The 14,419-nt window shown below is 30.9% G+C and overlaps 1 protein-coding gene across 1 annotated transcript; it reads left to right on the top strand.

Annotated features, from left to right (window-relative positions):
• Positions 1-4,690: 4,690 nt before the first annotated feature.
• LOC127069621 (fatty acid synthase-like) lies at positions 4,691-13,977 on the top strand. Its single transcript, XM_051006804.1, has 19 exons — positions 4,691-4,919; positions 5,007-5,257; positions 5,357-5,588; positions 5,686-6,104; positions 6,173-6,466; positions 6,554-6,761; positions 6,869-7,029; positions 7,111-7,428; positions 7,526-8,031; positions 8,122-8,426; positions 8,504-8,908; positions 9,001-10,019; positions 10,101-10,342; positions 10,439-11,132; positions 11,214-12,045; positions 12,182-12,645; positions 12,735-12,989; positions 13,057-13,311; positions 13,383-13,977. The coding sequence occupies exons 1-19, from the start codon at positions 4,736-4,738 to the stop codon at positions 13,494-13,496; spliced, it is 7,158 nt and encodes a 2,385-aa protein (XP_050862761.1). The 5' UTR covers positions 4,691-4,735; the 3' UTR covers positions 13,497-13,977.
• Positions 13,978-14,419: the final 442 nt, after the last annotated feature.

Below are 14,419 nucleotides of genomic sequence, written 5' to 3' on the forward strand. Positions count from 1 at the left end.
TATAACTGTGTATTGTGGAAGATTTCGATTGAATCGTGGCTTCTATCATTTTCCTCAATTTTGCCAATATTCTTTCAGAATGTATTTCAAGGTTGAAACCACTTTCGTCTTTATTATAAATTTCTTCAACTCCGATAATTGAGGTGCTATATCTTACACATAAAACAAACTATTCTGTTTCTTTTGGAAAGCTATCAGTATCTATCAGTGTCTATGTAACTAAAAACTATCAGTATCTTGCAATGTAGTTGTCTCGCAAGATACGATTCTATGCACATTTTTAAATGTCTAAATCAACTATTTACTTGCTTAAAGTTTAGGTAGGACTACCAGGTCTATATAGGTCAAAATATACAAAAAGAGGATGCCAATGCTAATAAATTCATCTTAACAATAAAAATTGTTCTAATGATATAATTAAATTTAATATTAATAATGTTCGTGTACATTAACTTAAAAAGAAAACGTAAATTCTTCAAATATTGCATCCTGCAATCAGTTTAATAAATAATAGTATTAAATTGAAATTCAAGTTTAATAATAATTGATTTATTTAATGGAAAAAAAATATTAACTTCTGTATCTATTACTCGAGATACTTTTACATGTACTAAAAAATATTTATTTAGGGAGAAATATTATGGCATTTATCAATTTTTATTTAGTGAAAGATTTCAAGATAATTTTAAAGTCAACTTTATCTTTTATATAAGAACCAACATTTCTTATAATGCCAACATTCTACGTAAAAAAAAAGGGAAAGAAATAAATAACTTTTGTCCGAAATATTTTCTTATCCATCTTCAATTTTTCGAAACATTTGACGAAATAATATCTCGCAACTTTTGAGGAAAGTATTAAAATTTCCCAAGCGATACTTACAATCGTCAATCGTCTAAAAATTTCTTAAATTTACCTATATATGCACTCTAATGTTTATAACTCGATTCATTAATATCTAACGATAACGTTAATTTTATTTTTTACAGTCATATGTAGGTTTAGGCGATAATAATGTGAACATAAAATTCTATATTAACCACAAGCAAAAGAGGAAATAGAAAGACAAAATGGAGGTATTCTAAAAAAACTAGAAATAATGTATATGAAAGAAAAGGAATGGCGTGAAGAATTAATAAATTTTTTGTTAATATACAAATCAGAACCACAATCTATTCCACTAGCAAATATATTATTTAAAAGAAAATTAAGAAATAAATTAACCGAAGCGAAAGAAAGTATCATAGACTTGGAAGATAATAAATCCAGCATAAATCTTAGTCCAGGAAAATTTAAAGTAAATAATCGAAAAGAAAAGTATAGTTACATTAAAATCAAAACTAACGCATCATAGATTACACTATTAAACTGTTCAATTTTTATTTCTCAATACTAAGAATGAGATATAAATTAGTTCATTTAAAATCAAGGCGATTTAAAATCAAGCTTTATGATTATTTTAGTTTTTGTCATCATTTGTGATATTTCTTGACCTTTTTGATTATAAATCAGTATAGACAGATGTTTATGTTAAAACGATATGACATACAAAAGTACTTATTTATATTTCTTTTTGTACTAAAGTAGAAGTATATATAAAATAATCGTGATCTACCTGATAATAACCTTTAACTCACAATCTGTATGTTGTAAAATGGTAAAATACGATGGAAATACCTTTGTTGTCTCAAAAATATGTTAAAACATGAACGGACGAATGAAAATATTAATTTATTAGACCAATATAATATTTAGCAATAAAGTATTTTTTTTGGCTACATAATGTAATAGAACGAATATGGTCTACCGCTCCCACTAAAGTGTTGTCTTTGCTTCCAAGCTTTGAATGTCAGAAAAATTCTAGAAATTTATAAAAAGCATTATTACCATTTAAGCGTTATTTTATTGAAACCAACGAAGATTAAATCCTATATGAAGACAATAACTTGAAACATCAAAACAGACTGTGTATTCGATGAAAAAACAAATTTTGCATCGATTAATTCGCCAATGCTAACGCAATTATGTCATTCCGATTTATTTTTCAATATAACAATTATATATATATATTATATTATATATATTAATATAATATATATTATATATATATATATATATATATATATATACACACATATATGCATTTAAAAATTTGATTCTGTACATGTAGAAATTATGGCTTTATTTGAAATGTGAGGCAATAAAATTTCAAAGTTCATAAGGTACTACTTTAAATAGAGATTGCTAATTTTTCGTTGATCATCTATCATCTACGTTTATATTCAATTAATACTGGGTAGTTACTAACCGTTCCACTTTTCGTGTAGCGCTATTCTTTTTTCTGCAATGCCGCCCAGTGTCGTAAATATATTGATGTCATTTACCATTTAAATTTATTATAGCTTTTATTAATGTTTAATCCTACATTTGTCAATGTGACAAACGTTTCACCTTTATCTTTCGCTTTTACAATTGTCAGTAGAAATGATTCTTTCTATATATATTATTAATAAAGTTCCTTATAATTTATTAAAATGAGCGTTCTTGATGATCATCGAATAAAATTTCCATTAAGCATTTGCTTAAGATTCTTTCTAGTAATACATTTTATTATATCTTGAAATTATTCCACGTATATTTCAAGGAATCATTCTAAAATATTATTTCGACTATTGCCTTTCGCATTATATTCCTTGTAATATTTTTACAAATATTATCCAAAATTAATTCTAATACAATGCGTCAAACATCGGCTACATGCATCGACTTATTTACATTTGAATTTTATTCACTAGTGGTTTGAAAATCGTATCTATTTCTATCACTTTCATTTGACACAGCTCACTTCAATACCTATTAAATAAATCGTAAACTATTAAGTTGAGATACATTTGTGGTTCTTCATTGGTGATACTAAAGAATAATTATCCCTACGATCAAAAATAAATAAGTCAAAAATAAACAAATAAAAAAATATCAGAATACTTTTCATTAATTTCTTAAATCGTTTTATGTCAATAACTGTCACAAGTAAACAGTTAGAGATACTATGACAATTTCACCAATACTAAAATCTGGTAGAGATTAGTATTCTTGTAATTTCAAATTCTACGCAAACATTCTTTGCATAAATGAATCAGTTGCAGACACATCCTGGAAGCACGCATATCTATCTTACCATGCAAATAATTATCTAATCGGCACTATACTCCTATCGGATGAGAGAATAAATGGATAGGTTACTTTAAAAAATGGGATACAGAATTAGTTCTCAGTTTATAAGTTTTCTGGTGTAATAGATCACTCAATATTATAAAACTTTTCTCATGTGAATAAAAGTAAAGTCGGGTCATGGCCTCGTTGTGTTAATCCTAAATTAACGTAATTGTTCTTAAGCGATCTTTTGAAAATACTTTGGAAAGTAGAAGATGATGAATATAAATGTAGAAATAAATACAGTTTCAATGTTAAAATGTCTTATCAATTATAAAAAAAAAAACTTAAAGTTCGTTAAATTTCAATAGGAAATGCATTCGTTAGTAGCATACTCAATAATTCTTCGAATAAAAAGTGAGAAAGAAAATTGTACGTATGATATTTCATCAATAGTATCTGACTCAATTAATGATCATTAATAATATTTGACTTATTTATTGCTTTGTCACTTCGTATTATTTGCGTGTATTTCAAGGCTAGATAGCATACAACAAATTTATTTAAATTATATTTTCATAATTAATTAGTTGTTATTCGGTTATCGAAATAAGCCGCTATTCTTATAGCGTTTTTTATTATTTTTATTATTGTTCTTCTTATCGTTATAAGACATGTTAAATTTTTCATAACAAAGAAATTATACGAAAAATGTAAAATTTTTAAATTAAAGAAAACTCGTTAGATAATATTGATTATTCTTTATCTTTTTTATTTCGTATATATTTATAAGTAGGGTTTTAAGTAAAGAGGGTTTTATAAGGCACGCAATAATGTACTAACGATACCTATTACAGAAATATAAGGTAAACAAAGTACAATATATGTTTGTACTATTTAGTTAAGTATTAAATATGAAAATTAAAAGCATAACAATAAATATATAGTTTCGTGTGTCTGTAAGTGCGTGCGCGTTTCATGTATATATATATATATATATATATATATATATATATATATATATATTTATTTATTTATTTATTTATTTATAAAATATATTTTTGACACTTCACGTTAATAAAAAGTATTTGGTATTATACTTTAATAAAAGTCGATAATAATACAATAATAATATTCACTGCAAATACCAAAGGCATGAAATCTTTAATCATTGTTTTATTATTATTTAAATATATCTAATCGATGTGAAATCGTATATATTAACATAGCTTTCGAAAAAAATAGCATGTACTCTGGGAGGTATAACTTTAAAAATTTCTATTATCAAATATTTATGGTATTACAATAAAACTTAATTCTTTTATTATTGTATAGTGCTGTTTCATTGACGATGACTTACCTAATCAGAATAGAAAGGCAGGAAGTTCACAAGGGACAATTTACAATTTATCTTTATTTCATGAATAAATTGAATGGAAAGATCCAAGAATACGTGATAACTCACGTGATATAATGAATTTCTTGGAGAGGGAATTGTTATAAAAAAGAATTCATTCCTGATGAATTTAGTTATTATTCAAATTTCAATTTCGCGTCGAAAAACGTGAGATATCAAAATATCATGAGTGAATTTAAGGAACCAGAAGAATCGTACAAATTTTTTAAATATGTTAATCCACAACCAGGCGAAGAAGTTGTTATTTCCGGAATCGCTGGTAGATTTCCGAAATCCAATAATTTGCACGAATTGAAAGATAATATTTTTAATCGCAAAGATTGTATCACTGATTACACAGGAGAAATAGGTATCGATTATACGTACACAATCAATTTTATTTAACAGTGTAAGTATTAGCCAAACTTAATATTTTTCTATCGTTATCTTTTTTAAGAACACTCAGAAATTCCCCGACGAATCGGCAAAATTAACAACATTGAGAAATTCGATGCATTGTTTTTTGATGTCAATTTTAAACAAGCTCATACTATGGATCCAATGGGCAGAATGTTGTTCGAACATACTTACGAAGCTATTGTGGATGCTGGAATTCATCCGAAAGACCTTCATGGAACGAGGACAGGTGTATTCATAGGTTCATGCTTCTCCGACACCGAGAAAATTTGGTTCTACGACAAACTACGGGTACAGTAAACGATCAAATGATTGATTGACAGATGGATTATTTATACACAATTACTTATATGGATCGATACAACGTATAATATATCTTTTGAATTGTAGATAAATGGTTTTGGTATCATAGGCTGTAACAAAGCTTCGTTGGCCAACAGAATTTCGCATTGGCTGGGTGTAACTGGACCATCATATAATATCGATACCGCATGCAGTTCAAGTCTTTTTGCGATGGAACACGCTTATAGGGCTATACGTAGCGGACAATGTGATTACGCGATCGTCGGTGGATCAAATCTTTGCCTTCATCCATATATATCTTTGCAATTTAAACGCTTAGGTATTGGTTATAACATTTTGTTAAAAACATTTGTCTCTTTTTCTCGAATTATCATGACATTATTAAACAGTTTTTTAATCTTGTATCTCTCTAATAGGAGTGTTATCTCAAGATGGTTGTTGCAAGTGTTTTGACGAAGATGCAACTGGTTACACGCGTAGTGACACCGTCGGTGTAGCATTTCTGCAAAAAGCAAAAAATACTAAAAGGATCTATGCTACGGTTATCCATACGAAAACAAATTGCGATGGTTATAAAGAACAGGGAATAACGTATCCTTCTAGCAAAATTCAGAGTACGCTTTTCAAAGAATTCTACGAAGAATGCGGTGTATCAACAGCTTGTATACATTACATCGAAGCTCATGGTACAGGAACGAAAGTCGGAGATCCTAAAGAAATAAATGCCATAGATCGCATTTTCACCAAAGACAGAAATAATCCTCTTAAAGTCGGTTCCATCAAAGCAAACGTCGGTCATGCGGAACCAGCCAGTGGAATTTGTTCCATTGCTAAGGTAAACATAGGTTGAAACATAAGACTAGACAACCGTTCGTTCATCTTCGTTTCATTAATATTGTACAGGCGATAATATCGATGGAATCAGGCCTAATACCGCCAAATATAAACTTAAATCAACCACGTAAAGACGTGAAAGCTTTTACAGAAGGGAGGATCAAAGTTGTTACCGAAACGACTCCGCTTGATGGGGAATACATAGGCATTAATGCTTTCGGCTTTGGTGGTGCTAATGCTCACATCTTACTCAAATCAAATCCAAAAACAAAGATTAATAAAGGATTGCCAAATGATGATTTGCCAAGACTCGTAGTCGTTTCTGGACGTACCAAAGAAGCAGTAGCAACCATATTAAATGATGTAGATAAAACAAATCAATGTTTATGTTAAATTATTTTTATGTTAAAATTAGATAGAATGATACAATTTTAACATCCCATTACGTAGATCGATAATCGACCGATAGACATCGAATTTATTCGTCTTCTTCATGACATTCATCTCAAAGGAACATCAGGTCATTTATGTCGGGGATACACGATAAGCGGTTTCAAAATATCCGACGAAAATACGAGAGCGATTGAAAATTATTCTGATATAAAGAAACCAATATTGTTCGTCTTTTCTGGAATAGGCTCGCAATGGCCTGGAATGGGTAAGGAAATTTTTTTCTAATATCTTTTTGTAGTTATTAAAAGTCACTCTTAAAGTGACCATTACGACCACCAAATATATTGAAAGGTGGAACTTGAAATTTACTAGGTCAAGCTCTGATGAGATTCACTATATTTGCCAAGGCAATAGAGAAATGCGACGCTGTATTGAAGCGGTATAATTTGAATATTTATGAAATTTTAACTAAAAAAGATAATAGCATCTTCGACAATATCTTGCATTCGATCGTCGGAACTGCTGCGGTTCAGGTAATGTCGACAAATATTTAATTATTTGTAAGGTTTGCATGCATTCGATAAGATTTGACAAAAGGAAAAAAAACTTTACAGATCGGATTGGTAGATCTTCTAACTTCAGTTGGTATAATACCGGACTACATAATCGGACATTCCGTAGGTGAACTTGGTTGTGCCTACGCAGATGGATGTTTTACTGCCGAGGAAATGATATTAGCAGCGTATTCGCAAGGAATGGCTTTGACAGAAACAAAAATACCTCATGGTTGTATGGTAACAGTAGAACTTTCTTATGCCGACATTAAGAATTGGTGTCCTGCTACTATCGACATCGCATGTCACAATGGATCTAAAAGTACAACCATAAGTGGACTGGCCAAGTCCGTGAGGGCATTTGTTAAAAAATTACAGGTTAGTTTGAAGCTAATTAGAATCTAGCTAATAAAAATATTTGTTCCTAATAAAATGATTTTTGTATGTGCTTATGTAATATGTTTGCATTTGACAGACAGCTGAAATTTTCACAGAAGAGGTATGGTGCAATAATATACCTTACCATAGCCGTTACATAGCAGCAGTCGAACAGAAACTTTTTGCATATTTAAAAGAAGTGATACCAACAGCAAAGCCTCGAAGTAAAAAATGGCTCAGTACATCGATACCACGCAACGAATGGTCCACATCAACCGCAAAACTCTCATCAGCCGAGTATCATACCAATAATTTGTTAAAAACTGTACTTTTTGAAGAAACTTTGACCCTTATTCCCGACAATGCCGTCGCCATTGAAATCGCACCACAAAGTCTGCTAGAAGCGGTTTTAAAAACATCATTGCAATCAACCATAACGGTTATACCATTAACTCACCGAGATCATGAAGATAACGTGGAAGTTTTTTTACGAGGATTAGGGAAGCTCTATAATACCGGTTCACAACTTGATCTTGTTAAATTATATCCGCCGGTAGAATATCCAGTCAGTCGAGGTACTCCAATGATATCACCACTCATCAGGTAAGTATTATAGGGATAAAAAAAACTGAAGGAACTAATAATTATATTTTATGAATGCAATGTAATAATTTAACGTTATAACATGTTTAGATGGAAACATTCGGACAACTGGTTTGTGGCACCTTATAAAATGGTAGAGAAAATTGCTTCTGGAGAAAGAACGATTGAAATATCGATCGCAAATGAATATTTTGAGTACATCAAGGGTCACGTGATCGATGGGAGAAATTTGTTTCCCGCGACAGGATATTTATGCTTGGTTTGGCAAACTTTAGGCATGATGATAGGACAGTTGTATATGGAAATATCAGTTATCATTGAAAATGTAAAGTTTAATCGAGCTACCACCATTCCGAAAGACGGCACAGTTGAAATGACCGTCATGATTCAGAAAGGTAACTGCTTTCTATCACGTCTAAACAATTTTTTAAAGAATTTAACGTATGTCGATTTACAATGACCGAATGAACAGGAACCGGCAATTTCGAAATAGCTGAAAAAGGTGTTGCCGTTGTTACGGGAATGATTCGTGTTGCAACAAATTTATTGAAGGAGAAAATACCCCTTGATGTGATTAAAGCAAATATAAACAATGAGGAGGAAGTATTAAATACGAAAGATATATATAAGGAGTTGAAGCTACGTGGTTATGAATATAATGGCCTATTTCGAAATTTGCACAGTGCGTCAGTTTCGGGAAAAAAAGGACACGTCGAGTGGAAAAAGAATTGGGCGGCGTTCATCGATAACATATTGCAGATGAAAATACTCGCTTTTGATACCCGAAGTTTACTTGTACCAACTGGAATTCGAAAATTAATAATAGATATTAATGCACACCAACGATATCTAGAAAGTTTGACAAACAATGAACAATGTAAATATTTATTATCAATACAACGTGAATTTATATAACGAATTCCTTTATATCCATTATTGATATACAAGGACGTAATTTTTTTATTTCAGATGTGCCTGTACAATTACTTGAGAACATCGATGCGATTATAGCAGGGGGTGTGGAGATTCATAATATTAGGGCTAACGAAATTGCTCGGAAGAAACCTGTCAGTGATCCAATTATCGAAGAATATAAATTCATTGCTTATCGTGACAGAAAGGAAATGTCATTACGAGAAATATTAACATTATCTATGCATATCACTCTTGAGAATATACCAATGACCATGGTGAAAACGATAGAACTCGTTGAATATAATGACAATATATCAGCAGAGAAACTTGTTTCTCCGTTGTTGGAAGACATTCTAGCCAATTTACCTTTGATTCAAGCAAACGTTAATATATTTGCATCGCCAAATACATTTGACGAGAAAGATATTCCTAAAAATAACAAAATTTTAGAATTGAAAAATATACAAACGGATAATGTCGCGCTATTAGCAGTTGGATGTTGTTTATTAACGGATAAAAAGAAGGACAGCTTAAAACAACTTTTAGAATCGACAAGAGATGGAGCTTTCCTTTTATCGCGGGAAAAGAACATATCATTAGACTTTTCTATTTTAAAGGAATTTCAATTAGGTATAGTTTTGGAGAAACGTACTTCCGAGGAATCGTGGATATTGTTAAGGAAGATCAAGAATACTCCGAAAAATACTTCATTTATTTATGTGAACAGCAATGAATTTAACTGGTTACAAGAAGTTCAAACTGTGCTTACCAGTGAATCAAAAAAGGATGACACGAGAGTGATACTAGTTGAGGAAGGAAACTTTGAATCTGGTCTCTTAGGATTTATCAATTGTTTACAGAAAGAACCTGGCGGGAAAATCTTCCGAGCTGTTTTGATTCAAGATATAGAAGCCCCGAAATTTTCTTTAGAATTACCCCTTTATTCGGAACAATTCGAAACCGATCTCGTAATAAATGTTTTACGATCAGGGAACGTTTGGGGATCATATAGACATCAGCTACTTCCACCTCACGAACCGAAGCCTACCTATCATGCTTTGGTCAATCAATTGGTATTTAAAAACATTTTATCGAGTCACCAACAAATATTATGAAGTAACACGATAGAATTTTACAATAAAATTTTTTGACAGACACGCGGAAATTTAAGTTCGATACGTTGGGTCGAAGGGCCAATTACGAAAGACTATCAAAAGGAAGATCTTGTTCGCATCCATTATGCGTCGTTGAATTTTAAAGACGTAATGATAACAACAGGTAAAATCGAAGTAGATATATTTCAAGATGACAGAAAACAACTTGATTGTACAATTGGATTTGAATATAGCGGAATTAGTATTAGTGGTCGTCGCGTCATGGGCCTTAATTCAAACAGGTGAACTGATTAAAAATTAGAAATTGAGGTTTAATCGTCTAGAGAAAATAATAGAAAATCAAAAAAGAATAAATAAATAAATAAACATTTTTTCAGGTGCATATCAAACTTTTGCCAAATGGACGATATTTTTTCTTGGACTATACCTGAAAGTTGGAGTATGGAGGATGCTGCAACAACACCATGTGTATATTCTACATGTACTGCTGCCCTTTATATTAACGCAGAAATGAAGAAGGGTGACAAAGTACTTATCCACGCTGGTGCTGGTGGTGTTGGACAAGCCGCAATTACCTTAGCTCTTCACGAAGGCTGTGAAGTATTTACTACTGTCGGTACACCAGAAAAACGTAAATTCATTAGAGAAAAGTTTCCCAGTATCGATGATAATCATATTGGAAATTCTCGAGACACTAGCTTCGAACAAATGATTTTGCAACAAACCAATGGTGCAGGTGTAGACATAGTTCTAAATTCTTTAGCGGAAGAAAAACTTCTAGCGTCTTTGCGTTGTTTAGCATATAGAGGACGATTTGTGGAAATTGGGAAGTTTGACTTGGCCTCAAATAATCCATTGGATACCGATATCTTTACGAAGGAAATCAGTTTTCACGCTGTAATGTTAGATAAACTTATGACTACAAATGATAAAATCAAAGATGAAATACATTCGAGAGTAAACATACTCCTTGAGAAGAATGTTATTAAACCGATTGTAAGGACAGTTTTCAGCAAAGATCAAGTAGAGACAGCTTTTAGGTACATGGCTGCTGGAAAGCATATCGGAAAAGTAAGTACTGCTCGTCGTTTGAATATTATTTCACTTGAACTATTTTAAATTATAGCTCCAAATCCATTTTGAATGTTGTAGGTACTCATAAAGATACGTGAAGAAAACGAAATACAGAATACACCGATCTTGGCTAAACCTTCTTACAGATGTTTTCCGAACAAAAGTTATATAGTGATTGGCGGCTTGGGAGGTTTTGGTTTAGAATTAATCGATTGGTTGGTTCTTCGAAATGCTCAAAATATTGTCATTACTTCGCGAAACGGCTTAAAGAATGGTTATCAACAAATGAGAATCAAAAGATGGGAATCATATGGCGTAAATATTAAGATCCTAGTCGGTCTCGATGCTTCTAAACGAGAAGACTGCGAGGTTATAGTGAAATCGGCAATAGACGGAGGTCCGGTCGATGGTATATTCAACCTCGCGGTTTCTTTGAAAGATGGTATTTGTAGAAACCAGACGATACAAACTTTTGAAGAATCTTTCAAGGGAAAGGCCTGGGCCACGAAACGTTTAGACGAGGTGACTAGAAAACTTTGTCCAGATCTTCGACACTTCGTAGTCTTCTCTTCTGTGTCGTGCGGAAGAGGAAATGCTGGCCAAACGAATTATGGTATGGCTAATTCCGTTATGGAAAGAATATGCGAAAAAAGAATAGAGGAAGGTTTATCTGGATTAGCTATTCAATGGGGTGTGATCGGAGACGTCGGTCTTGTCGCGGACATGCAAAATAACGATAAAGATCTTGTTATCGGTGGTACTCTACAGCAAAAAATAACATCGTGTTTAGAAGAACTCAATCGATTTTTAGTACAGGATAAACCTATAGTTGCTAGTATGATAGTCGCTGAAAAACGATCAAGTAGCGACAGTGTGGACAATATCGTAGATACCGTTTTAAAAATTATGTGTAAGTTTCGGTTAATCCATGTCATTATTTATTATTGCTATTGTTACTAAATTTAATAATATGATTTTTTATCCGCTTTTATCTACTTTTACTATCTTTATCTTTAAATAACTAAATAACTAATTCTTGATTACAGGTATTAAAGATTTGAAAACTATCAGTCAACATATCTCCTTGGCTGAACTTGGAATGGATTCTATGATGGGTATAGAAATAAAACAGACATTAGAACGCGAATATGAAATATATCTCAACGCGGAAGATATTCGCAGTTTAAACTTTGCCAAATTATTGGAAATGGAAAACAAACGGACAGCTGATGATATTGATCATAATAAAATTGCTACAAAAAAAATATTAACTGGTATAAAGATGTTGATGCAATCTTTCGGTGAAAAACTTTCCTTGGAAATATCTGTCCCCCTTAAAACTAATCCACAGAAAGGTCGAAGCGAGGTATTCTTCATTCCAGGTATCGAAGGTTATGGTAGCATTTTCCAAACATTAGAATCAAAAATTAAATCGCCTGCGATTTGTTTTCAACTCGGGACAAATTGTGATTTAAACACTATAGAAGAAATGGCCAATTTATTTTTACCGGTATACTTTTTTACTAAAGAAACATTTGATTAAATTAAATATTATTAAACCTGATGGATTAAAATGGTTTATCACTTTACATATTACAGCATATGCTAGAGAAACTTAAAGATCGAATAGATTTTACTTTAGTGGGATATTCGTTTGGATCACTTGTAGCAATTGAACTCATGCGACAATTAGAAGCCTATGGGTTTAATGGCCAGCTTATTTTAATAGACGGTGCTCCTCAATTAATGAAAGAACTTATAAACCAACAGCTGCTATCGTCGTCAGTGGAAGAACTGCAAAACAACGTTCTTGTTAGCATTATGAACGCATTTACATCTATTAATAGTGAACAGGTTCGTCATGTTATTCTTCTTCTATTTTTCGCAATTGTCATATTAATTTTGAAAGGTTACTTTTTAGTTTGCATTTGAATTAAGAAAATACAAAACGTGGGATGAGAAATTAAATGCATTCTTTAATGCGTTCTCTCCTGAATACAAGCAATTATATTTGGAAAGAGATCAAAGAAAAGCTATTTTCTCATTTTATGTAAGATTGCAAGCATGCATGAAATATGATCCAAAGCCAATGCCGTATTTAAGAACACCAATTACATTGTTCAAACCAGTGTTATCGTCTGTACAACAGATCACATATGATTATGGACTACAGAATGTAAGTTCTCAAAATTCGTATAAATCATGAATATATAACATTGATTTACTATAAAATATTGTTATTCTTAGATAACTGAAGGCAAAGTAGAAGTACACGTTGTTAACGGCGATCATGTAACGATATTAGAAAATATTAAAATTGCAATGGCAATTAATCGTGAACCGTTTAAAGAGGATTTATAAAAATAAAATGAAATGAAGTGATATGTATGTATTTACATAACGTTTAATTTTATTCAGTTTACTCCCGGAAATGGTGAAAATTAACTTCCTCCACACTTTTTACTTATTCAATAAATCCACTAATAGGGTATTGTGACACTAATAGTGCATAGTTCTGAATTATTTTTATACAATCGATCTCATTCATTTCTTACGTATTTCTACTTTCATTTATATTTAAATCATTTATTATAAATTTCTTTGTATTCACAAAAAATATGTTCTAATATTATTATTATCATTACTATCATAAAAATAATTTTTTTATGAAAAATACATTTTATATTACGAATTATTATTATGATTACAAGGGAATCAAGTATAATTATAAGTCAAAATAGAAATACGTAAGTAACGAACAAAACTAGATAACTAAGTAACTATACTGATTTTCGAGTTTATAATTAATTTTACAACTTAAATAAATTTTAAATGATGGAGAAGAACGAAATAACGATATTTTTTTCCTAGTCTATCCCGATATAAAAATCAATTTCAAACCTTTCGTGAAGCAATAACATGAAGTATTTATTTATTTTTCTTTTTGTTCTAGTAAAATATATTAATATATAAAATATATATTAATATATAAATATATAAAATATATTTTAATTAATAATAATTTTTGTTTCATTTACTTCTATCAAAGATACTTACAGTATTATCAACATCTTCGTTAATCTAAAATTATATTTTCGTTCCACTTTTTTAGCTCAAGAAAATTTTCGGGATATAAATTTTATTTCATTTCAATCAATCGTGAATCCAGTTCGTTCGTTTGTTATTTATGTGGAGATATCTCGCTAGAAGGAAATTGTGAAATATACATCTTACTAGAAATTTGTAACATCAGAAATCTTAATATATAATTAAATGATTAAATT

The sequence above is a fragment of the Vespula vulgaris genome, chromosome 16 (genome assembly GCF_905475345.1).
Source record: "Vespula vulgaris chromosome 16, iyVesVulg1.1, whole genome shotgun sequence".
NCBI classification, from domain to species: domain Eukaryota; kingdom Metazoa; phylum Arthropoda; class Insecta; order Hymenoptera; family Vespidae; genus Vespula; species Vespula vulgaris.